At 45.6% G+C, this 25,216-nt stretch overlaps 1 protein-coding gene across 7 annotated transcripts in view; it reads left to right on the plus strand.

The window, feature by feature from the left end:
- AGAP1 (ArfGAP with GTPase domain, ankyrin repeat and PH domain 1) overlaps positions 1-25,216 on the plus strand; it is a 636,823-nt gene that overhangs the window by 412,370 nt on the left and 199,237 nt on the right. For all 7 annotated transcript variants that reach the window (XM_077155532.1, XM_077155533.1, XM_077155527.1 and 4 more), the window contains exon 10: positions 6,048-6,152. In XM_077155532.1, the coding sequence (XP_077011647.1) occupies positions 6,048-6,152 (105 nt within the window). The remainder of the gene's footprint in view (positions 1-6,047; positions 6,153-25,216) is intronic.

Raw genomic sequence — 25,216 nt, forward strand, 5'->3', positions numbered from 1 at the left:
GCTTGTTAACTGGAAGGAAACCTCAGGAACCTCTGGGCCAAACAGAGGGCAAAAAGAGAAACTGGAACTTGTTGAAGTCGGAATCCTTAAAGAAGAAACTTGGAGGCCTGGGGCTTGAGTTTTGTTTTTTTTGGAGGGGGGTGGTGAGAAAGAGGCTGCGAGACCCCCACCCCCAGCCACCTCCCTGCTAAGCAGGACACCCTTTGTTTACTAACTTGACAGATAGGATCACTTTGGGCCTCCTTGTTTCCTGGCCTTGCCCTGCCACAAACCAGACAGCAGCTTATCATAGTTGTTTTTAATGTCTAGGCCTGGTATCGGCCACAATCATGGTAAAATAGCTCATATCTTCAAAGCGAGGGATAAACCAGCTCCTTTCATTCATGAGGCATACCTGAATGCCCACTGAGGAGTAGGTCTTGGCACTGGGCCTCAGCAGAGCAGAGCGGACCATCCCCAGGCCACAGGGCCTTGGCCATGGCTGAGCCCCGAACTCAGGCCCACCCTCCCCGGGAGCCTGAGCGCCGGGCAGCTTTGTAACAGCCGTGTGCTGCACCTGCGGGGCACACCTGCAACTTGCGGCTGTGATTGAGGCCCACGGTGCTTAGCTGGTTTCCAGTGATTCAACGTTGCATCCGGAGGATGGAGAGCAAAGGCCCAGGGCTATGAGCTGGGGCTGAGCTCCCCTGCCTGCCGTGCTCTCCTCGCAGTGCCCTGTCTCACGGTCTCCGGCCACGTGTGCCTACTCAGGGTTCCAGGAAACCAACAGATGGAGCTGCCCGTTTATTTTTGTATTAGTTGTAGACAAACATCTCACTGCCCAGCACTACACACCGTTATTTTTATAGCTTTCTGATTATGATGACTAATCAGACGAAAATATCTTCTAAAACACTTTTTAATTGCACTAGAGACTTGTAAATTTTTATTCAACTGGTAAACTTATTTCCCTTTAAATACTCAACCCGTTATTTGTATATATTTTGGCAGGGATTAATTTAATGACAGTTAAATCTTACCATATTATGGAGCAAATGTTTGTTTTCTCAAAAAGTAGTTATCATGGATGGTATGTGTGTGAAGTGAAGATTTCTCAATAAAAATATATAGTAGTTATATTTAAAAATTTAAATATAAATTAAATATAACTTTATATTATAAAGTTTAAGTAAAATATTCAAATATATTAATGAGTATAATTTAAATATAACTTTGTATTATAAAGTTTAAATAAAAATTATAAATAAAAAAATTTAAATATATAAAAAATTAGTTATACGTCAGACTTACTGCCAAGGTTTCATCACTTGTTTCCAGGGTTAGGATCTAACATTACAGATAATTTTTTCATCCGAAATAGAAGTATAGAATGCTTTCTGTATATTCACTTCATTTTCCGCACGAACTTTTTAGAAATGATAGCTATATTTTTTGTTTGTTTTCTTGAAGTGCACTTGATGCTTTTTAACTCACAATTTACATAATTTCACAAATATTTAAAACATTTTAATTTACGTGTAAAGAAGAAGAATGGACTGATCAACCTGTTGAAAGATTTCATGATGATTTATATGATTCTCAGAGAGATTTTGTTTATCCTTACAGGATATTTCTTCAGATTGGGATTATGATTCTGTTTCTGGTGAAAAGACTGTAACCACGGTGGTAGGTGTGATAAGAAATTTTAAAAAAATAAATAAGAGGGGGTCCACACTTGACATCAGAAGGCCCTGCTTTGCCTTGGCTCCAGGCTCCAATGCCAGCGTTAACCTATCCTCAGCACAGCCCCCCGAGTCTTCTTTCTTAACACAAATCAGGTCACCGCAGCTACATGTCAGTGTCAGTTGGCAGTCCCTGCATCACCTGTAGCAGGGTTCAGCCCTGCAGGTGTTGGCAGGTGTGCCAGGAAGCGTGACTGAACGAAGCCAGCAGGCTTTGAGAGGAGAGGCCTACGGAAGCCTGAGAAGCATTTCGTTGCATGCAGCTGCACCCCACGCCTGCTCCCCATTCTGGGGGTATCTGACAGGGGGTCCTAAAATCCACATGTACCCACTCCAGTGGAAGGGCAGGTGGCTGGACAGCACCCAAGCCTCATGGCCAGAAGCCACAGGTGTGAAGCCTGCAGACACAGTTAAACACTCATGATGTGCAAGTATTTGATTTGTTGTCATATTCCTACCTCCGCGCTGCAGAAGCCTCCCCATTCCTGAAGCTTCTCAGCGGGCCTGAGGTTTGCTTCCACATGCTGCTCACCTGCCCCTCCCTTGGAGACTCTCAGCATTTCGGGCCACTCCCGGGCTGCTCCCGTGATCCTGCTTGGACCTGGCCATCAGAAACCCGTCCTCTGGATCCACACGCAGTGTGCTTTAGAGGATGTATTCAAGGTGTCATCTCAGGGTGGCAATCATGTCGCTGAGCTGAGTGGGGTATGGAGTGCCCACGCAGCATTTAATTACATCCTTCTCTCAGGGGGCACGCGGGAGCAAAGGCTTGGACGCACAGAGCGGTCTCGAGATGGGACCCTCCCCAGGAATGGTCCCATACTCCTAATCAGAACTTCTGGGAGTTGGCGGACTCCTCTGCACATGGTGGTGCTTTCCACCTCTGCATCACTTTCTGCCCAGTCCCCAAATCACTGGCCCTCAAGAAGGCCACGCAGGTGACCTTGGTGCAGCAGGGCTGACTGAGGGACGCTGGCAGCCAGCCTAGTCTCGTCGGGTCTTCTCATGTTGGAAGGAGAAGCTGGTGGCCCGGGCTGAGGGTGTCCAGTCAGGCAGCCGCTGTGGAGACTTGGCCTGGGGGGACAGATCACGGCCCCCCAGGCCAAGTGGAAGCTAAGGAATCCAGCAGCCTGTGTGGCTTGGAGCTGTGTGCACCCCAGAAAGTGAGGTTCTTAAATCTAATCCACTCCTGTGGGTGTGGAGCTACTGCAAGCAGGACTTTTCACAAGGCTGCCTCATTCAGGGTGGGTCTTAGTCCTATTACTTGAGTCTTTTTATAAGAAACTGAAATTCAGACAAAAAGAGAGGAAGCCATGGAACCAAGAAGCTAAAAGCAGTGGAACCTGGAAGAGAAGGGAGACAACAGGAAACACCTCATGTGCCTTGCCATGAGGCAGAGGAGCCCAGGATCGCTGGCAGCTGGCCTTCAGAAAGAAAGCATCACCTTGATATTGCCTTGATTTGAACATTTTCACAGCCTCAAGACTAAGCTGATAAATTCCCATTGTTCAAGCAGAATCGTTTCCTGGTGTCTGCTTTATGCAGCTCAGGAAACTGAATCACCACTATGGCCCCAGAGTTGTCATCACTTAGGGGGAGTAGCCGGGAGAGGGGGTTAGGACTTTGCTTAGAAACATGCACGCGTGGCTCTGTGCTCAGGTCATCCAGTGGAAAGTGCACACAGGGGGCAGCTGGGTGAGTGCAGCTGGTCCCTGGACCTGGGTGCACATGTGAAGTGGGGCACAGGGGCCAGTGGCTCAGTTTCCAGCCGCGATCGTCGGGGGGCACTGGGGTGCCCAAAGCCCATATGGAGCTTGGGCCGCAGGACAGCAGTGTGGCCCTCAGGTGCCAAGGTGTTCTTCAGCAGCCCATTTGCAGCGTTTGAATAATACATTGTAATCCCCACCGATCCCGCAAGGTGAAACAGGGTTTGAATAGGATTGTCAACGTTTGGTGTTTCTTTTCCCAAGAGATTAAATTCTCCTAGCACCAAGATGAATCCATCTAATGTAGTTCCCCAGGAAATAAGGTCGTCTCTCTATAAGACTTCCTAATTGGAACATCCCTTTTTTTTTCCCTAATGAATTCGCCTTTGTGGTCCTTACTAGGGTGCGGATATCTGTGAGTATAGGATTTGCTCATACAAGTAGCCACAAGACAGCCAGAGGAGTTTGTCCATCTGTGCCAACCCCAGGGATGTGAGCAGCCAGCACAGGTTTGATTTAAGGGGGAAGGGACAAAGCTCTCTAAAGCCCCAACATGGCTCTCATCTTCCAGTGACACCACGGTGATCCCTGGCCCCAGGTATAGTTGAAATTCTGTCTGAATGGATGACGGAAAAATGCGAACCCATAGGAGAACTTGTTTGAGGTTTTAGTTATGTTAAGTTTTAAAATCTTAGGAATCCCCTGGGGAGGAAAATGTAATGACTTTCAGCTGTTGCTCACTTTTATGATTGTCTCCCCAATGGTGCCTGCCCCCCTCCCACTGGCCCTCACCATGCACTGGAAGCTCTGATCGCTGGATTTGTAACCAGGTCACTTTGCCCCAGGGGCTTGATTCCATTTGTTGGTCTTAGTGCCATGTTGGTTTATGTTGGTTTAGGCGTCACAAAACCAAGGTATGATGCCACATGTTTTCTTCCAGAGGTTCATCTATAAGTAAGTTGCTTCAAACTTTGAAATGTTTTCCCACAGCAACATTGAAAAGGTGGTCAGTTTTAAGCTGGCTCATAATCCATTTTATATTGGTGAAATTTGTGTAAATAAAATCGTAATGCTACCATATGGGTAGTTAATTGGAACTTAAACTCAACTATATGGCATAAAATGCTTTTTAATTTTTTTCTTATATTGTGGCTCTCGATGGATAGACTTGGGAGAAAGGTGGAGGTTGGAAAGAGCCTGGAGGCTTCCAGGCCCCCCTGGTTCTTTGTAGTGTCTGTATTCCCACACTTAAACCTTCCCTTCACTATAACATCAGTTTCGTGCTTTCTTGACCATCATTAGGGTCATGTATGCTTATAAACGGGCAGCAAGAGTAAGGAGATTCTTCCATTCTCCTTATATTAAGTGGACAGGAGTTGGAAGACTGGAGGAAAGGAGCGAGACGATTAAAATAGCTGGGGTTGAAATTACCTGTGCTAGGAAGACATGGAAGGCCCAGGTTGGGGGGGTGGGAGCAGGGGGAGAGGATGGGCCAGTGGGGTGCCGCCTCTGGGTGCCGGGCCTCTCAGCCCGGGGAAGCTTGCACAGGATGTGGAAGGGTTGCTGGGGTTTTGGAAATTAAAACAAGGATAATTTCTCATCAGTCACCAAGGAAGACCGGGTTAAGCACACTTTCAAAAGTATGTTGGTTTCAAGGGACAAATATTGTATGAGCTCACTGATATGAAATAATTACAGTAAGCAAATTCAGAAAGTCAGAAATTCGAATATAGGTTACCAGGGGCTGGGGAAGGGGTAGGGAATGGGAAGTTAATGCTTCAGTTGTACAGAATTTCCATCTGGGGTGATGGTCAAATTTTGGTAACAGGTGGTGGCGATGGTAGCACAACATTGTAAACATAATTAATAACCCTGAATTCGGTATATTTGAATGTGGCCAAATAATATTCTTTCATCAGTTGTAACCAAGTTAGCCGATGAATGCAGAGCATTAATAATGGAGGGGGGTTCGTTTGTCTATAAATCTCGACCTCTGTAATTAAAAAAACAGTGTATATTGGTTTCAATTTCTAAATGGCTTCAAGGTTTCCTAATAGGATTTAATAAAAAATGAATTAAAGTAAATACATGATTCATTTATTAAATGCTGTTACTAAAGTTTCCAAATCAGATTTCTGTTTTAATAAATGAAAAATCTGAAATGAAAGAAACTGTAAAATAAAATGCTCTTGTTTGCAGATGTCATAAGGTAAGTGCATATAGTCAATGTATTATTTTTAGACAAAGAAATTTAGGTTTCTTTCTTGAAAGTGTTTAAAACCTATAAGTGTTCTGTATGTATAATCACTTAGTTACAGAAAATATCTGAGATAGCGTATCACAATTGATTGCATTGCATTTGTTGGCTAACAGTGCATCTTTTAGCATTCCCAGTATCACAAAGGTCAGTTCTAAGCAGACATACACATAAAAGGAAGTTTGTTGGAAAAAAAGGAAGAAAAAATATATATATCGTATTTAAAAGGCAGTGGAAAAAAGAAATTACCAGTGTAAATGTAAATTTAATTTCCTTTTTAAGACCACAAGTTTAAAAACGTGCCTTTTTCTTTTTCCTCTCTAATTTACACAGCACGTTGCCTTTGCCTCTTTTTCCTTGCAGGGTGTGCTACTGAAGCGAAGTGGCAAATCACTGAACAAAGAATGGAAAAAGAAGTATGTCACCCTGTGTGACAATGGTGTCCTCACCTACCACCCGAGCTTACACGTGAGTGTCCCCTCACCCTTACTGCACTCAAGCCACGCGCCCTCAGTGTCAACTGCCCCCCAAACCTCTTGTCCCTGTTTGAAGTTTAAGTGGCATTTGGTCTCCCTCTCCTTCAGGAGGTAAATGCCATCTCCTCAGGCTCCATGAACCCACAACGTCTTTTTCTCTCTTCCCCTCCCTGATGGTCAATCTCTGGGTCTCGTTTACTTCTATAAAGAATTACAACAAAAAGCATAAATGAAGTAAAATGTTAAATAGAGGTAAAAAACACAGGAGCAAGTAGGAGAAGAGAAAGGAGGAAAGAGTGCATCTAGAGGGAAATCAGGAATAAAAATCGCAATTACATTTGAACCCAGGATTCATCTCTGAGCAGCCAAGAATAAAAGCAAGTTCAATGCAATTTGGGACTTGGTTTTTACTGTCAAATAAGAACTTATGCCAGTTCATAAGGCCAGAGAAACTTTTCTGTACATTTAAATAAAATTGGTTGTGTTAGTAATTTATGTGAGGTGGATTGGAAAACAGAATTAATTTATTTTTGGTTTGGGGTGGGGGAGCAGTGCATTGTCACAGAGCTAAATCTCTGAGCAAGCCTCGATAAAAATCTGAAGATGTGCTGTTAATTATAGTTCCATAACAGCACATCCTGTGCGCCTCGCTTGGGGCTCATCTGTCTTGGTTTATAGAAATCTGTACAGTGTCTAGTGTTGGCCAGCCATTCGATTATACCGCTGGGTTGAGTTAGGCTTTTGATGTTTAAAAAGCTTGTAAAACTTAAAAAATTGCACAGTGAATGCATGTTTGTTCTTAAGAAACTGAAAATAAGCATATTGGAAAAAAGAATGAAAATCATTCCCAAAACACCACCTAGAGAACACGACCACCCCCATTTTCTATGCCTGTTTGCTTCTGACTTCCCCAAGCTCGGGGTCACTCCTGTACACTGCCCACGGCCTGCTTTCCTCACTGCCCAGAGACCGCACGCATCTTTTCACGTTGACAGACGTACTTGTGCGGCACCATGGTTAGTGGTTGTATAATATTCCATCACGTGGATACACCCTGATTCAACAGGCATTCAGGAAATAAATGCTACCCTGGAGTTTTTTACTGTTTTAAGAAACTCTCATCAGTATCCCTCTGTTTGCATCTCTGTGCATAGATCTCTTTCTATGATAGTTCCTGCAAGTTGGCTTCGTGAATTGAGGAGCGTGGGTGTTCTTATGGCTTTTGATATGCCACATTCCTTCCTGGAAAAGTTGTCCCAGCTTATCTTGATAATACATGAGAGGATTTTGTCCAAAACTGCACGACACTTAAAGAAACAAATTTTTTTCTGATACAGTATTTAATAAGTTGTAGGCTTTTTAAATTTGCAGTGACTGTAAGTAAATCCATTAGACACCTTTGACTTGTTTCTCATCCCAGTGGCAATTCCTCCCATGTTTTACCCCGTGTTGAGCTATGTGTTCTTCCTTGTATTGAAGAAATCTCCTTGTGCTCCATGAACTGCCAGGTTATTTTGAGACTAGAGTGCTCTCATTTCACCAGGTAGCATCTACACCTGGGAGATGGGATGCCTGTCCCAGGACCCCCACCTGTGATTGGGCTCAGACCTTTCTAGTATTGCCCCATCTTGGTCTTTCCAGTTCTGCAGGCCCACCCAGCTCCTCTCCAGATCCTCAGATCTGGGTCATCACTGCTTTCTCTCCCCAAAGCCATTTTGTCAGCAATGGAGGCTGCCCTCCTCGTGATGGCTGGTATTTCTTCCTAAGACCCTCCAGACAGGTCTAATTTTTGGCCCAGTTTCTTCATGTCACTTAGAAAAGTATAATTCAGATATTCTTGCTAGGACCCAGTAAGAGGTAAGCTCTGATTGATGGTGCTTTTCAAGTCAACACGTACTCAGCTCTGAGCCCACACTTGGCCATAGGTCACCGGCTTCTCTTTGCCAAGGGAGAAAAGATGGTAAGAATACATACATGCGAAGATTCCTGCCGAAGGACGGACATCTGCTTCCTTCTCAGCCCAGCGTCTTGCTTACATCATCACAATCAGCCCTTTCTTGGGATGTGCCTCAGCGTTGGCCAGTTTCCCCTTTTCTGTTCCCCCAAAAGTGTGCATGGGTATTCTTTGAGTTCAGAAAAGGGGCACAGTGCAGCTCTGTCTCATAACTGTATGCCAGGCAGGAGTTAGGGCCATTCTCAGTGCAATTCAGCCAGTGCATGTCTCCTGAGAACTAATGTTATTGATGTAGGCTCCTGGTACCCCAAGGGAGCGGCTTAATCCAGCAATGGATTTTTTTTTTTCCCCAGAGCAATTCCTCAGCACAGCAAGAACAAGAGTTAATTCCTCAGCACAGCAAGAACCATGAATGTCAGCATAGCTATGTGGGCCCCCTTGTGTCCATGTCGCAGGTGATGCTAAGCAAGCCGTAGGGTGGACCACAGAGGAATGGAGGGATTGGCACCTTGTGAGCAAGTGGCCAACCCTGTAGCAAGCAGCAAAGCCTCCAGTCTCCCTCCACCTCTAAAATACTTACTGTATAAGTACATTCCTGCTTAGTGTTATTATTGCATTTCCCCTCTCTTGCCAGCAATGTTTTAATTATTGGAGCCTGGAGACGTGGCAAACCTTCAGTGTACGCTTCACCAATTTTATTTCTACATTTAAGTTTTGGATAAAAGGTTGGAAGAACTTGAGTTTCAGGTATATTCTCTGACAGGTCTCTAGAGTTAGGTGTCCTCTATTCTAAGTTGTTGGAGAACTACAGATCCTCAGGGGCCGAGTAAGTCCAGCATTCTTCTGTCTAAGGGGAGAAGTATTCAAGGGAAACTCAAAGGCAGAATCCAGACATTGCTTCATTGAGGAAATTTGGCATCATTCAGACATGCAGGTGCATTGCTAATCCAAGTCCCAATTATTTTAGTCTGGAAATTTTCTAAAGCTGATAGAACCAAATCGTCTCAATTCAGTGCCCTTCGCACTATAACATCTATTTCCTAGGTGTGGAAAGAGCCATCCACGATCATGATATAAGTACTTAAATATTGGGAAGTAGCTGTGAAATTTGGTTGCTTTGAGTTTTTGAGTCTTACTGATGGCCTAAGCCAGTTCCTGGCCACGTGTGGGTAGGACGTTTCCTTGCTCACCCACGCAAAGCCGAGCTTTCTGAATCTGGAGCTGCTGCCTATGTATGGACCTGTGTCCAGCTTCTCTAGACTCAAAGCAAGTCGTTAGAACGTGAATGGACCAGGATAACTCCCTCTTTTGTACTGCAGGTAAATGCTACTGATGTGCGAGGACACTATTCTCACCCACCTTTTTCGGGGTCCAGGTTCTATAGGAGCATCTGGAGCAGAGTCTGCAGTGACCTTATACACAGGGTTCCTCTCCACGGAGCAAGGGCAGAGACAGTGCCAAACCACCTAATACATAAGTACATTCATACACACATATATATACACACACGCACATGCGTATATATATGTGTGTATGTGTTTTTAAAGTTTAACTTAGAGGACAATAACAAATAATCCAGGCCCCATAAAGAGAGCTCCAGCATACACCTACCCCCCAGGTACCCAGATCCACCAATTTTAACTTCACATTTGCTATATGATTCTTTTTAGCTAGCTAGCCATCCTTCCATCCATCCATCCATCCATCCATCCATCCATCCATTATCATCTGTGTATCTCTGTAAACATGAGAGCAGAATGCAGACATCATAGCCCCTAAATGCTCAATACTTCCGTGTATATTTCCTAAGATCAAGGATGTTCACTTATTTAACCGCCGTAGGTACAGTTATCTAGTTCAAGAAATTTGGCATTGATATAGGCTTACATTGTATATTCTGATTTTCTCATATGTCCCAGTAATGTCCTCTTGAGCCTTTTCTTCTCCCTTGTTAAGTCCATCCAGGATCACATATTGCATTTACTTGTCATTGCTTCTTGAGTTACTCTTTCTTCTTTTTTAATTGTAGGAACATAACATACCACATAAACTTCCCCTGCTCAACCACTCCCAGGCATAGTGGGATGAATCACATGGCCCCTCACCCCTGTTTATCACTAAAACTTTCCCATCTCCCAGAGAGAAACCCTATACCCACTGTGCATTAACTCCCCATTTCCCCTGGCAACCTGTACTCTAATTTCTGTCTGTGAGTTTGCATATCTCTAAGATTTACACTGTAGTTACCATGGGGTTTAAATGAACATTTTAAACCTATAACAGTCTTATTTGCTTGGATGCCAATTTAACTTCAATAGTGCATATAAACTCTGTTCTTATACCCTCCATGCCATCTCCCTTTATGTAATTCTTGTCACAAATGACGTGTTTATGCACTGTGAGTCCCGAACCACTGATATTTTTCATTACCTTATGCATTTGCCTTTTAGATCCTGTATGAAGTAAAAGTGGAGTTGCACACCAAACATAAACGGTATCGCATGTATATCTATCCATGTCGTTACCCTCACTGCAGTTCTTTATTTGTTCGTGCAGCTTCAGTCTATTGCACATTGTCCTTTCCTTTCAACCTGCAGAACTCTATTTAGCATCTCTTGTAGGACCGGGCTAGCGGTGATAAAGTCCCTCAACAGTTGTTTTCTGGAAATGTCTTAATCTCACCTTCATTTTTGAAGATGGTTTTGCTGGATATAGAATTCCTTCTTGACAATTTTTTGCTGTCAGCACATTAAGTATGTCACTCCACTACCTTCTTGCTTCCTTGGCTTCTGATGAGAAACTGGCATTTAATCTTACTGAGACTCCCTGATATTTGACATGTTTCTTCTCTTTTGAGGCTTTCAGAATTCTCTGTTTATCGCTGGCATTTGATAGTTTCATAATGTGCCGTGGCATAGGTCTTCTTGGGCTTATCCTGTTTGAAGTTCATTGAGTGTCTTGGATGTTTATAATCATGTCTTTCGTTAAATTTAGGAAGTTGTCACCCGTTATTCCTTTGACTATTCATCTGCCCCTTTCTCTCTTCTCCTTCTGGAACTGCTATAATATGTATATTGATTTGTTGGTTGGTGCCCCACAGGTTTCTCAACCTCTGTTCACTTTTCTTTCTTTTTTCTGCTTCTCAGACTGGATGATTTCAATTGTCTTATCTTCAAGTTCTCTGATTTTTTTCTTCTGCCAGCTCCAACCTGCTGTAGAATCCCTCTGGGGAATTTTTCGTCTCTGTTACTGTGGTTTTCGGCTTCATTTGGTTCCTTTTCATAATTTCTATCTCCCTGTTGATATTCTCTTTGTGATCCTCTTTTATTTTCTTGGTTTTCTTTAGTTCTTAGTCCATATTTTCCCTTAGTTCTTTGAACATATTTTGAACCTTTTTTTCCTGGGATGACCCAGAAGTGGTCCTCCTCACTGATGGTTTCTAATGCTTTAATCTTCTCCTTTACCTGGGCCGTCGCTTCCTGTTTTGGGGTATGTTTCATAACCATTTATTGAAACCTAGACATTTTTATATTTTATGTGCTATTACTGAAACTTATAAACTCTAAAGTGTCTGTTCCTTAAGCTTGTATTCAGGTAGTGTTGTGGCAGAGCTTTCCTGGAAAACCAGAGCTAACCAAAAAAAAAAAAGAAAGAAAGAAAACTCCTTTCCCCATTCTTGCAGACTGATCTGTGGGGTATCTTCCTTCAGGAATGAGTTTAGGGAATTGCCGAGGCCACAGCATGGGTACCTCCTGGTCCTTTCTGCACAAGCCTCTCGTCTTATCTCGAGTCTGCACCTCTGGCCCTAGGAAACCCCCATTTATTCAGTTCTAAATGTCACCTTTCCCCAGGAAATACTTCCTCACAGTCACGGGCTGTATATGCTCAAGCCAGCAGTCCCAGACAGCACAACTTGGCTTCTCACACACAGCACAAGCTCTGGGATATGCTCCCATACCTGCACGAGGGCCACTCTGCACCCCCCAGAATGGGACAGGGGTCCTCAGGGAGGCACAAGTCAGCTCAGGGCTAGAGGGGAGGGTGCAGGGGCCAACTAGGGCACCACGAGACCCCACCACTTTTAAGTAGTGTTCTTGATTCAGGGCTCACTCTGTTACTGCGGTCTTTTAACTGTTTTCTGGAGCTTTTAGAAAGATGTTTCTGCCAGTTCTTTCTAGTTGCTTAAAACTTCCTTTGGGGCACAGACCTTGAAGGATCTACTCCATCATCTTGATGGGACGGGATCCAGTGTATTTCATCTGATATTTTTAATGGAGCTTTCCTCAAATAAGCAAAGACATAAATGTTTATCGCTGGTGGAATATCTTCCAACTCTTGGTGTTGGACAGGAAGCTCCTGTCCACATGCGCGCTGCCCACGGCCCCCGTCGGGTTGGCCCTGATGCCGTCACCATCCACCTTCCACCTAGTGACCAGTAACCTTCATGAGGAGTTCTTCTCCAAAGTCAAAGGATCTCAGGGTTACTTGTCTCTTCCTGCAGATCAGGCCCAGGAAGTGGAATTCCAGGGCCTGTGATTCCTTCTGGGGGACCCAGATGCTCAAATGGGCTGGCCGGGGGCTGGCCATTGCCTGCTTTGGAAGGTATGGTCTGCAAAACGACTCTCTTCTCAGTAGCATCCAACACACTCCCACCCAAGTTGGCGAAATGTAAGCCCCGGATAAAGCCGCACTCCCTAGGCAGACAGGCTTGCAGGACAGAGCTGCCAGATCAAGCCGCCTCCTCCGCCAGCCTTACAGAAGTGCTGCCTCCTCACCCCCTGAGCACTCACTCCCAGCAGTCTCCAATTTCTAATATGTTTTCTTGAAAAAGATGCCCCAGCAGAACGGACTGTTGCTTTGACTTTTTATCATGCACCGTCAAGCAGAAGACAGCTGATTTCTAAACTTTCTGAAAACTTTTGCAAGTATTTTTACACGTCTTTACCAAAGGCCCTTCAAAAAAGATTACCCAGAAGAGATCAGTTATATGCCTCAGGTAAACATCTGTGGTTTCTCATTGCACAGGTGTCTGTGGAAGTGTTTATATAAACGATCATCATCTGGACATGAACCACAAGTTTCAGTTCCAAACACATTTCCCACTTGTTGGTGTGGTAGAAAATAAGTTCGGGCCCTTGACAAAACTGTCCGTTAATGTGTGGCAACCCGCTGTGCACTGAACTGGTAGAATCCTAGCGGATGAACATGGCTTCTGAATAGAGCTGCAGTCATGGAATCAGGAGCACCTGGCATTGCGACGTGCTTGTGCAGGTTGGGTTGATGGGAGATGACTGTGCTTGGGATAGGTCAGCTGCTGTGTGAGTTTCCTAAGCTGCCAGAATGCGATATACCAGAAGTGGAATGCCTTTTAAAAAGGAGATTTAATATGTTACAGGGCCATTAAAATGTCCAAACTAAGCCATCTAGAGAAAGATACTGTGACTCAAGGAAGGCCGATTTGGGAAGGCATATGGCTAGCTTCTGGTTTCAAACAGCTTCCCTGGGGGTGTTTTCTTTCTGCATCTCCAAAGGGCTTTGTCACCTCTGAAGCTTTTTCCAAAGTGGTTCCCTCTTAAAGGACTCCAGTAAGTGACCTGCCTTGAATGGGTCACCCATTTAAGGTGTCTCCATGGAAACCACCTAATCAGAAAGTCCAGCCCTCAATTGGGTGATTCAATCTCCATGAGAACAACTTAATCAAAAAGATCCTAACCAACAATATTGAATCAAGGTTACAGGCCATGTTATTTCTGGGGTACACAACAGTTTCAAACTGGCACAGCTGCCGTGAAAGCTCCTGAGCTTTGGTCTCTGTAGACTGCCTGCCCCGCCCAGGACCCAGGCAGAAGATTAGCTGGGGGCCTCAGCAGGGCATTGGCCCCCAGGGTGTCGCTTCCCATCTCCCCTTCCTCTGATCCCCCGCGTTCCCCAGGTCACATCTTCCTCCTAAGACCCCAGGTTCTGACACTATTCTGCCACCCTCCCCAGTACAAATGTCTTTTTGTTTTTTACCCTGAGCCCCAAACCATGCTCCTGAGAAGACTGTTTAGGAGACACCAACCCTGATATTCCTCCAACAAGTAGCTCAGCCTCGCTTCTGTCCTTTTTTAGCCTACACCTTTGGCTTTCCTGGACCTCAAAAAGTACATGTGGAAAGAGGTCTTTTTAAACCAGGTAGATCTCCTATTGTTGAGAAGCGAACAATCCCCAGAAACCTTATATGGGCTTCTTAGGAGAGAACCTCTTGTTTGTAAGCTGCAGAATGGCATTGACAGTGAGAGACCAGGTCAGAAGATGTGATGGTTTCTCTGGATATCAAGGAAAAAAATGTGGACAAAAGATATTAGCAGTACCTCCTGTCCCCGGGTTTTCTCACCCTGGGTTCCATGCAGTCATCTCGCCACCCTTCACCTGCTGCCGTCTCTGCTAACCTGCTTCAGTTCTTAAACAAAGCACAGGAGCCACTTGCAGAGGCTGCTTCCAGCCAAGGGGGTCCCTGTACCTCCTGTATTGTAGGTAAAGAGGGGCCGGGGGTGGGCCTGCCTGCAGGAGGGAGAGGTGATGGTGGCTTGGCTTGAAGTGTTCCCCCTGAAAATTAAGTGCTTCTAAAGATCAGTGGTTCCTAAAGCAGGTGCTCAGTAGAGTTACAGGTATGCAGAGGCAAGGGCTCAGGTGTGCAGTGGCTGAAAGGGAGGACTGACAGAAGATACCACACTCCAGCGTCTTTCTCTGAGGGTCTGTTCAGCTGCTGGTTCACAGTCAACGTGAGTGGCAGAGCCGGTCCTTAAGTAGAGCCTGCTTATGGTGCTCCCAGACCATGCCTCTGTGCTGTGGACCACTCAGGCCTCAATCTGTTCCAGAGGGCACGTTTCCAGGTAGACATTGAGAAACTGGCTGGAAGGTTTTTATTAGAATCTGGAGAAAGAATCAATTCACTGGATAGAAAGTTGGATGATAATATCTTCTAAGGTCATTCAGATTTTTTAAGAGTGTGCGATGCTGAAACTGTTATCTAAAACTCTTTAACAAACTGAGACTCTTCAGAGTTAGCCGGATGTCTGAGGAAAAACCAGTCCTGAAATTGCATCTGCCAAGTACTGAGTCTAAGATGGAGCCTAGGATGACCCAGTTCAGTTGATTCGCCTTTCTTTCCTAAGATGCTGTTAAATTAAATGAAATACCTAAGCCGGTTAAGAGAACTGAAGAGCCCAACTAAGACAACAAAGCTGCCTTGGGATTGTGGACCCTCCAAGCAGAGTGACCTGTGTCCTGGTTTGCCCAGGGCTAAAGGGTGATCTGGGGTGTAGGGCTTTACCAGGCTAAAGCCTAAAACGTCCCAAGCCACCAGGGACAGGTTGCTTACCCTGTGCAGGCTGACCAGCTTCTCTCCCTTGTCTTTCCTTAGCATTTTGCAAACACATCCTGGAACCTTTAAAGGAGCCTGACATAATAAAAGCATTTGTGCTGCTTCTGCTGCTGTTCGTTATATCTACAAGACCTTGAAAAAAGCCCTAATCGCTTGCCTCTGTTGAGGGTGTTATGTATTAGTCTGTTGTGAGGTTGGAGAAGGGGATGCTGTGCTGAGAGCCTTAGATTCCCTTTCCCCTGTGGTTTTAAGCATGAGCCTAAGGGACCGACCACCTTGATAGAAAAAAATGGAGGGGAGAATGAGAAAGAACTTTGACCTCAGGGCGTCACAGTTCGGTGGGACCACCTATTCATCTTACACGTCCAGAGAGCAGCCAGGGAGCTCCGCCGAAACTCCTGCTGGCCAAGATGTGTGCAGGGCTTCCCAATGAGCTCGTGGCCGCATGGCCGAGCCACGGACTCCAGCGTGCCCTTTGCAGGAAGGCTCATCCTACGGCCAGGCCCCAGCTGTCCTCTGGGCTTCCTTGGAAGACCGTTGAGCAGCTGGGACAAGGCCTCCTCTCTGACCCTCAAGGGCCTGAACTGTGCAGTTTTTATAATCTGCCCCTTGTGTTTGTTTCCCATTCTGTGTACTGGCCAAGTTGAAAGGCGCCATGGCTGGCATTTCTCCCTGATGGACAGAGCTGGGATTTCCCATCCTAAAGGACATTTATTACCAGATAGATCATTTCTAATCAAGTGGCTTAGACTCTCTGCCGCACACAGAGTTTTGATTCTGTACGTTGTCGAGGGACTTTTTTTTTCTCCCGTCAGTAAAGTCGAACCCGCACCACCTCAACTGTCATCAGAATGCAGATTCCAGGAAGTTTCCCTTTTCAAAGTCAGGCAGAAAATCAGCTTCTTCACTGATGAATCAATAGCAAGATTGGAGGTGGTTCCGAAGTAGATACCCCTCTCAAAAGATGCAATTCAAGAAAAAAGGAAAGAAAGCTGTTTTATGAGAACAGCAACTCTTGGCTGAGTCCTCTACTGGTAACTGCCATTTTAAATACGCAGAAACCTCATATAAAATAAGGACATTTCATGTAAGAATTCAGTAAGAGCTGTGATCAGTCCCTTTGTCCAGCGCTGTATTTATCTGCTTTGAAAGTAGACCTCATGTTCCTTGAGGTTGTGAACATTCTGTTGCACTGGGAAAAATGCTTCATTGTTTCCCCCAGAACGTTGCAGAAGTCTGGACTAGTTCCAGTCTAGACGGAACCGACCGACTGGTGTTCCCGAGCCCGTAGGGCTCCCTGGCTGACCGGCTCGCATTGTCCAGAGTTGCAGGTCTTGTAGCGCACTGCTGCAGTAAGGGTAATGCATTTTCAGAAAAAAAATAATTTGTAATATGGTCCTTAAAGAGTGATTTCTCTTGGACTAAGCTTACCTTCAGCTCATTAGAAACCTCCCGGCTTGCTTTCTTTTAATGTAGGACAAATCTTCAAGGAAACAGTAACCAATTTGGTTACCCCAAAGGGGGGTGGGTCTCATTTTTACAGAGTGGAAATACAGAAAATTTTGAGTCGTAGGAAGTGAAAAAATGCCAACTAGAATACACCTTTCCTATTTAGAAACTATATACTCAGAAGCAGAACACTTGGAAAAAAACAATTTAATATGTAGGGCTGGTGACTCAGTTGTGTTCTCCGATTTCTCTCTCTGCTACTGATGTAATATTGCATTGGCTTTCACGTGCTAAATTATTTCTTGCATAAGCTGGAATGCTTATTGGCCTAATGAATTGTCAGCGGCCCTTCCGTACTTGCCAAGAGCCTGGCCATCAGCCTGTGTTGGGTTGAAGCCAGCCCAGCAGTGCAGGTGTGCTGTCCGAGTGCTGCAGGCCAAGCTGTCTCTTGCGCTCGCATCACTGTTTGCCAATAATTTGATTTCTTTCCAAGTGGTCAGCTGAGGCACATACTTAGAGAGTCTTGTCCCTTATTATTCTTTGGCTTCACCTGCCCTCATGCTACTCCCTATAGCAGGACAGTATTCAAGACATGCTGAATCCATGCTAACGCTCTTGGTTTTAGCAATGGGATGGCTTCCAGAGTAGCAGCTTGGATGAGGCCTGGGTTCAAAACTAGTTGACCTTGAGCAAAGTTCTTTCACCCTCTGAGGCTCCGTTTCCTCATTGATTAGAAGCAGGTAATAGACCCTCTTTAGCAGATTGATGTGAGGATTAAATGAATGTAGTACACAGGCTTTGATTAAATGTGTGGCATGGGGCCCATCCCTGGAAGGCTCTCGGGAAACGGTATTTAATCTATTACTGGCCTGTGGTTTTGCTTCCCATTTGGTAAGCTGTGGTGCTACAGGCACCCTCCCGTTTGTCGTTCCTCTTCAGCCCCTGGCCTCGTATTTTCCATCTGCTGTCCACACCTAGAGGTCAGCTGCCAGCACCTCCCTCCACAGGTGGACCTCCCAGCAGAAGGGGCCAGCTCTTGTCAGTGCGACTTCCTGCTGTCAGCCTGGCAGTCTCTGGGGAACCGTAATGGGGGTGGGGGCTGTGCTGTCTTCCCCACTCTTTCCCGAGTGGACAGGACCTGTGTGGCATGTGGCTTCTTTCCCCAGTGGGCGGGACCTGCGTGGCGCGTGGCTCCTTTCCCCAGTGGGCGGGACCTGCGTGGCGCGTGGCTTCTTTCCCCAGTGGGCGGGACCTGCATGGCACGTGGCTCCTTTCCCCAGTGGACAGGAGGTGCGCAGTGCATGGCTTTTGCTGTTGTTCAGGGTGGATGGGTCACGTCGAATTGAGGACGACCTCACTGGAGCTTGGGGTCTGGCGACTCCAGCAGTGTCCCAGCTCTGAGGCTGGCCTGAAGACTGGCCCCCCTTGACGCTCCTCTCCACTTTCAAAGTCCCACCAAGGCGGGGTTTGTAAAACTAACTGCACTGTGCACACTGCCCTCTCTGAGCCCAGGCTAGCGTACTCATGCACACACACCGTTAGACACCACAAAATTCAAAACACTGCAGGAACCCTCCCAAAATAAATGTCAGGGTAGACTAGGAAATGCTGAAGCTACTGAGGAATGGAGGCACGGAAATGCGTGGTAGCAGGTCCATACTTCTGCTCTAGTCTGAGCTGCCTGTTTTCGACCAGTGCTTAGTGGACAAGTTCACACAGTATATGTCGAACCACAGCTGGCAGTTGTGCAGGTATTTCTAAGACTGGCTGAAGTAGACTCCCAAGGAAGCAGAAAGGATCTCAAGTTTGCTATTATTGGGACTTAAGAGATAAGCCGCATGTCTCAGACCTTTCCTAGGATGGCCAGGGCTGGTCCAGACGGTCATGTCCTCGAGTCTGCAAGTGTCCTGTGCTTCCTCCTGAGATAGCTGCAGTCCAGGTGTCCCAGCAGGCCAGCGTCCTGGGGGATCTGGCGTGAGCATCAGCCGATGATATAGATACCACCGGCTTCCAGTGATACTTTATTTTCTGCCTCTTTTCAAGAAGGGCTTCGAGGCAGCTTATATCAGACAATTTATGTGAAAATATATTATGGATATACAGTGTATACTCACATATGAGCATGTGGGGGCCATACTGTATACACATCATATCGGAAATGAAGTAAAGGCAAATTTGATCGCTGTGGTTTGCAAAACCACCTGCCATCTTACAGTTCCTCCCTTCCTTATTTTTTGAAGTCTTAGGTTAGTTCCTCTCTAACTGGATTCCTTCTCATGTGCTCTGGGAAGCACATTGACTGGCGAGTGCCTCTCTGTAGCTAAGCCTCTCTGCTGTAACCGCCACCTGCCATCCCTGCCAGCACCTACCCCACCCCACCCTGGTGGCCTGCCAGGTAGCTCTGCAGAGTCCTTGGATTCAGTGGCACAATGTGAAAATTGCCGAGCTTATTCTCAGTCCCGTGTTCTGTGTTTGCTTTGCTGGCTGGTCCTCCATTCCTAGTCTTGTCTCCCTGTTTTCTGCTCCCTGGGAGTCTATCCAAGAAAGTCTCCAGAAATCACACTTACAGGGATGACTTCCCAGACCACACTTCTCACGTGGACTTTCTCACCTGCCTTCCTACTCAGCTGAGGCAGTGCAGGAAACCTACTACCCGTGGGGTTCTCCAAAACCCACCAAAAGTGCACCAAATTATTTTTTAAGACTCTTTTCACCTTATAAGTATCATATTTTGATTTATTTTCCTCCATTTAGTTTTTAAAAATGTTTTGTCAGTGGAGCAGGCTCCCCTTAGGAGGAAGTCCAGCCTCCACAGCGTGACTTACCAGGCCTTGCCTCCTCCTATCCCACCCAACCTCCTCGGACTCACCCCTCACCCCAGATGGCCAGGTTTTCTTTGACCTTGCATTTGCCCTGTGCTCGCCTCTCGGCCTTTACAAATGTAGTTGCCGCTGCCAGAAATGCTCTTTCTCTCCCCTCTTTCTGTGCTGACTCCTCATCCTTCCTGTCAATCTTTTTTTTTTTTTGGCATGAGCAGACTCTGGGAATTGAACCTGGGTCTTTGGCATGGCAGGCGAGAACTCTGCCACTGCACCACCATTGCACCGCCCTCCTGCCCAATCTTAAATGTCTGTTCCTCTGGGAAGGTTCCTCCATGAGGTCCACTGGGGTGCCTGCTGGGTGTGCCCTTGCCTTACTCTGCTGCGTTATTTCTTTGTGTCCTCTTGGCTTTGATACCACTAGAAGGCTCTTTCCAATGGAAGCCCCACCCCCACCGCACCCCAGCCCAGGGCTAGGAGGGAAACACGTCTCTCCGTGGGACGTGATTTATTGCACATGCGCTGGCAAGGAGCTGTCCCAGAATGGTTTGAAGTGGCGTTTTTATAGGTAAAGGAAAGGGGGTGGGGTCAAAAGCTAAGTGATGGCCGCATGATTTACCCATGACCTTGGGTCCAGTCAGCAGTGATGCTGGGTCTTTGTGAGGAGGGCTCGGGCAAATTTCTCAGTCCCGTATTCTCAAGCACATCGGGATGTTCTCTTTCGTGCATGGTCCTCGTACTCTTTTCTAAGCTCAGGAACGTCAAACTGTTTGTCTTTTGAGGAGGAAATCACTGAGACACTGGGCCACAGGGTGTTCTTGATGCTATTCTATTATCTTAATTTTGCAAGCAGGGCTGAGAAGGTCTGGTTAATGTCCTAAGCACAAAGAGTAGACTGCTAAGCTCAGCTGGGGTAAGATAATTTCTAGCTTCATCTTATTTCCTGGACGATTCTCCCATGAAACCAGCTGATCCTTGAGGCCAGAGATCTTGCCAGGCCTTTCACCAACACACCCCTAGCATCCAGAACGATGTCTGGGGTGAAGAAGTGGAAGGAAGAGGACAGTTACCCATGTGCTTGGCCTGTCCTCATGTGTATAGGGCCAAGTGCCTGAAGCTATAGAACAGGAAGCAGCCGTGTTGTGCCATTAAGCCTCAAAAACAGGTCCCAGTGATTTGGGGCTGCACTTGGTGGTGACAGAAGAGCTTCAGAGTTTAAGGTGAAAACCACTAAGCTGGGGTCCTTTTGGAGAGTGGCTGGTCAGCGCTCAGAGGACCCCGGTCAACAGAAGCACCAGGACTTTGGCTGGGCCCTGTGCTGAGCGTGCTGCAGCCTGAAAGGTAAGGCACCCAGCCTCCTGCTCCCTGTTGGCCGGGGGACCCTCTCGGGATGGGGGCCTTCCCAGCCCATGCTTAGGGGGCCTGGGAAATGTTTCGGGCATTGACCCACTTTGTTCCAGGAGCATCATAAACTGTCTCTCCCCTATGTCAAGACTTCTACACCCATGGAAAGATACCGGTGTGGTGGTATAAATATCTTCAGGGAATATATAAAACTTGTTAGGAAAAATGATTCCTAAAAAACTCATTCCTCTTGCCGAGAAAAAAAAAAGATTCTTTATCAAAGTCTTCTGTCTGCTGGAGGAACTCCTGGCTTATTGTATATAGCTCCCAGAATTTTGGAAATTGTTTAGGATTTATAAATGAAAGGGCTAAAATGCTTCCTGTTTTAGAAGTTGCCTTGTTGTCGAATACCAGAGACTGTAAGTAGGGCACCAAATCTCCTTTATTTCTATAAAATTAAAAAACCACCAAGCGCCCTAGAGCCTACGTAACCCTGTTTTCTGTATTGAAAACTTCTTCAGCCGTCTTCCTTTTCTGCATGAAAGATGAGTCTGTGTGTATACTTGTATTTCTGTGACTGTCTGTGTAGATTGACGCGCGTGGGTTCTGGAATTGAGTCTTGAAGTCTTCTGGCAGAGTCCATGGGCTGTTGTCCGTGGCCAGCCTGACACCTCACATGGTCACCGGCCGTGCTTTGTACCCAGCGTGTCTTGTCTTGTTTCCTGTTGTTGTCTTTTGGTGTCTCTTACTGTGGCCGGAAATTCTTACATAAAACAAATAAATCGAAACCCGACGTTTTCCTCCATGCCGGTGAAGCGGGCGACCGAGGGCTCCCAACAGGAGACACAGACCCAGAGGGGAGTTCTCCGGCTTCCACGAAGAGTGGGCATTCCATTACGGGATCTCATAAATATTTTCTTCTCTGGCTCCTGCCCTGATTGCCGGCTCGTCGCCAAGGTCTTTTCAGGAAGGGAGAGGTGGGGGGCGGGGGGGGAGTGTAGTTTCTTCTCAGGTGTGCCTGTGGCCCCAAATGGAAACCAATCAAGGTGCGATTTATGTTCATTAAGTGCTTGTCAAAACTGAAAAATTTTCTAATCAACAGCAATCTAGCTGCAGCCCCCTCAATGGCTGGGAGTGTCGCCTTGGCTGCATCGGCCATTTGCCTGTTACAACTCGAGGCTAAAAATCCGCTGATGATTACATTAGGCTAAGCTGCGAAGTAAATGAACCATGTCTTATTTAGGTGCCACTAGCTTCAGTGTAGTCCTGCCCCGCAGGGCACTTTATAGCGTTTTATAGCTTTAAAATTAGTGTAGCTTCCCATTTGCTGCAGGGCACTGCATGTTATGCCTTTGAACTCAATAAGCAAAGGGAAGGGGGCCTTTTGTTTTTTTCCCCTTATTTTTTTCCTTTGCATCTTAGCAATTTTGTTTTGCATCTTTTCCAGACGGCATTTTGCAATAAAAATGTCTGACTGCCCTATACATCCCTCACCATTATCACCAAAAAAAAAAAAAAAGGTTGGTGTAGGAGAGTGAGAAGAAGAAAAAGTAGGCAATGTCAAGCATTAGCAGAGGCCAATTTTTTTTTTCCTAAGCTGCAAACTGAAAAATAGCTTTGCAGGTTGCTCCAATCGGCTTTTCATGTTAGAATTGTTACCTCGAATGAAAACAACACCTTGACCTCAAGAAATGTCCACATAAAATCAGAGAGGAAATATTTCAGTGGTTTTATGGGACCAAAGTAGGAAGAGGGACCATTTATCGAAGGCTTCGACCCCTCTTACGCACTTCATATATTCTCTCAGTTAATCCTCTCACAGTCCCAGGAGGCAGCATCTGTTTTTGTCTCTATTTGTAAAGGTGTGGGAACCATAGGGCTCCAGTGCACACAGCTGGGGAGGGAAGGGGGCTTGGGCCCTGATGCTCTGACTCTTGAGGCCGGTGCTCAAACCAAGAGAAAGCTGAGTTCTCGCTTCAGAGGACTTCCTTAATCAGAGAAGCCAGAAAATCTGGTCATCAATGAATTTCCTACTATTCATTTGAAATGCATCTAATGATATTACTGTAAATTAGCTTGGAAGGCCTTAGAGTTAGGAAAAGCAGAATAGTTCCTATAAAACAGTGCATGGGAAAAAAGATATATATATGGTGAGACTTTTAAACTCTGCAGATCTAGGTGAAAGTTTAAAGATTAGATGAGTCACTTAAAATTTGTGATAGGCAACAACTGAAGTGGAGGTTTTTTGCAAGTGAACTTAAATCAAATTGCAGAAGAAAAGGTGGAACAAACAGTGGTGCCCTCAGAGGAAAGATGTGTAATTTCTGTCCTAAAAATCTGCTCTTTCTCTCGGTGTCGCATACTCTATCAGATTCATCCCCAGAAGTCTGAAGTTTTAAAGGGATAGAGATAGTTCTGATGTCAATGCAGTGAGCATTTCTATAGAATTCAAACTTTTCAAGATGTAACCAACCAGTCCAGTTATTTGAAACCATATTTAAATTTTACAATACTGTGAGGTAACAAAGAAATGGTGCCTGTTCCTTGAAATTCATGCAGTGAAGTTTGCCTTGTGCCTGCATTTGGAAGATGCAAGCAGACTGAGAAGACATGCGGCTGTTTTCACATCTGATGAGCCCACTCTGTACAGGCTGGACCTGAACACGCATAGGCTATAACCAGGCAATATCTGATTTAGACTAAAATGAGGGCATCTTTCTTGCAGTGTGAGCTCAGTAGGCTGGTCAGTCAAAACGGACACAATCAAGATGTAAAAGGTACATTCATTGTTCACTTTGGAATCTCATGCTGTTCTGCTTTATATTTTAATAACCAGCCCCTCTGAACTAATGGTGAACTTTAGCCCACAAATGTTGGAGACCGGCCTTGGAGGTGCACGGGTCAAGGAGATTGGCCGTTGTGTAGTGTCAGGACTCTCCACGTGAAACAGGCCCTGCCTCCTTTTTTACCACGAGCCACGCAATTAGCCAGACTTACCAAAGCATTTACTAAATAAAGCATCAAGTCCCATCGTCGTTGCCTTTTCCTTGGTCATCCGTAGGCATCAGACCCACGTGGAGCCTCTCCGGGTGCTTTCCACAGGGCAGGTCCACCCAGTGTCTGCCGAAGGCCATTCTGCAAGGGACCCACCGCCATCCTGTTGGCTGTCTTGGGAAACAAAATTCTCTCTTGGAGGATTTTTCTCTTTGAAGCCTGCCTCCTGCCTTGCTATTGTCCTTTGGAGAGAAGGAGTGATGTGATCTGAAAGGATGTGGTCTGAAGAGTTATGGGAGTTTTACAATATTTTTATACTATTTTTCGGAGTGGTGCTGTCCTCTGTTCCCGTGACCATGTATGAGGCTATTGTTTATTATTCATGAATGCTGGACTTGAACATTTGCTTCATCTCTTTAAACGATGGTATTATATATCTTTATAGATTAGTTTCCTTTGAAAAATAATGCTAAATGGAGTTTGGCATAGTGGAGTATCTAACAATGGCTTCCTTTACCTACTTTTATTTTGAGCCCAGAAGTAAGGCTTTTTTTTTTTAAGACACTTATGCAAAGTGCTGCCTCCTCTTTGAAACTGGCAGAAGTCTGAGGAAAAGAGGGGATAATTAGTATTCTTTTCCTCCAGTAGGACACAAATCTGAAAAACATTGACAGTATCTTTGCATAGGTCCACTCTGTGCTCTTACACAGGGGGTGTGCATAAAATCATCTCACAGAGCCATCAGCTGGTTTCTGAACACTAAGTGTGCTAGACCAGCAGTTCTCAAAGCTTTCGGTCCCAGGACCCCTTTATAGTCTTCAAAATTATTGAGGACCCCAGAGTTTTTGTGTGGATTATATCTTTTGATTATTGTCATGTTAGAAACTAAAATTGAGAAAATTAAAAAATATTTATGCAGTAGTTCATTTAAAATAACAGTAATAATCCCGTTTACATGTTAACATAAATAACACTTTTTATGAAAAGTATATTCTCCCTTCCAAAAAGTTATAAGAGAGAACCATTGTTTTATGCTTGTTCAGATCTCTCTGATGTCTGGCTTAATAAAAGCGGGTTAGATTTCCCTACCTCCTTCTACCTTCTATCTGTTGGAATATGTTATTTTGGTT

The sequence above is a fragment of the Tamandua tetradactyla genome, chromosome 3, assembly GCF_023851605.1.
Source record: "Tamandua tetradactyla isolate mTamTet1 chromosome 3, mTamTet1.pri, whole genome shotgun sequence".
In the NCBI taxonomy this organism is placed as follows: Eukaryota; Metazoa; Chordata; class Mammalia; order Pilosa; family Myrmecophagidae; genus Tamandua; species Tamandua tetradactyla.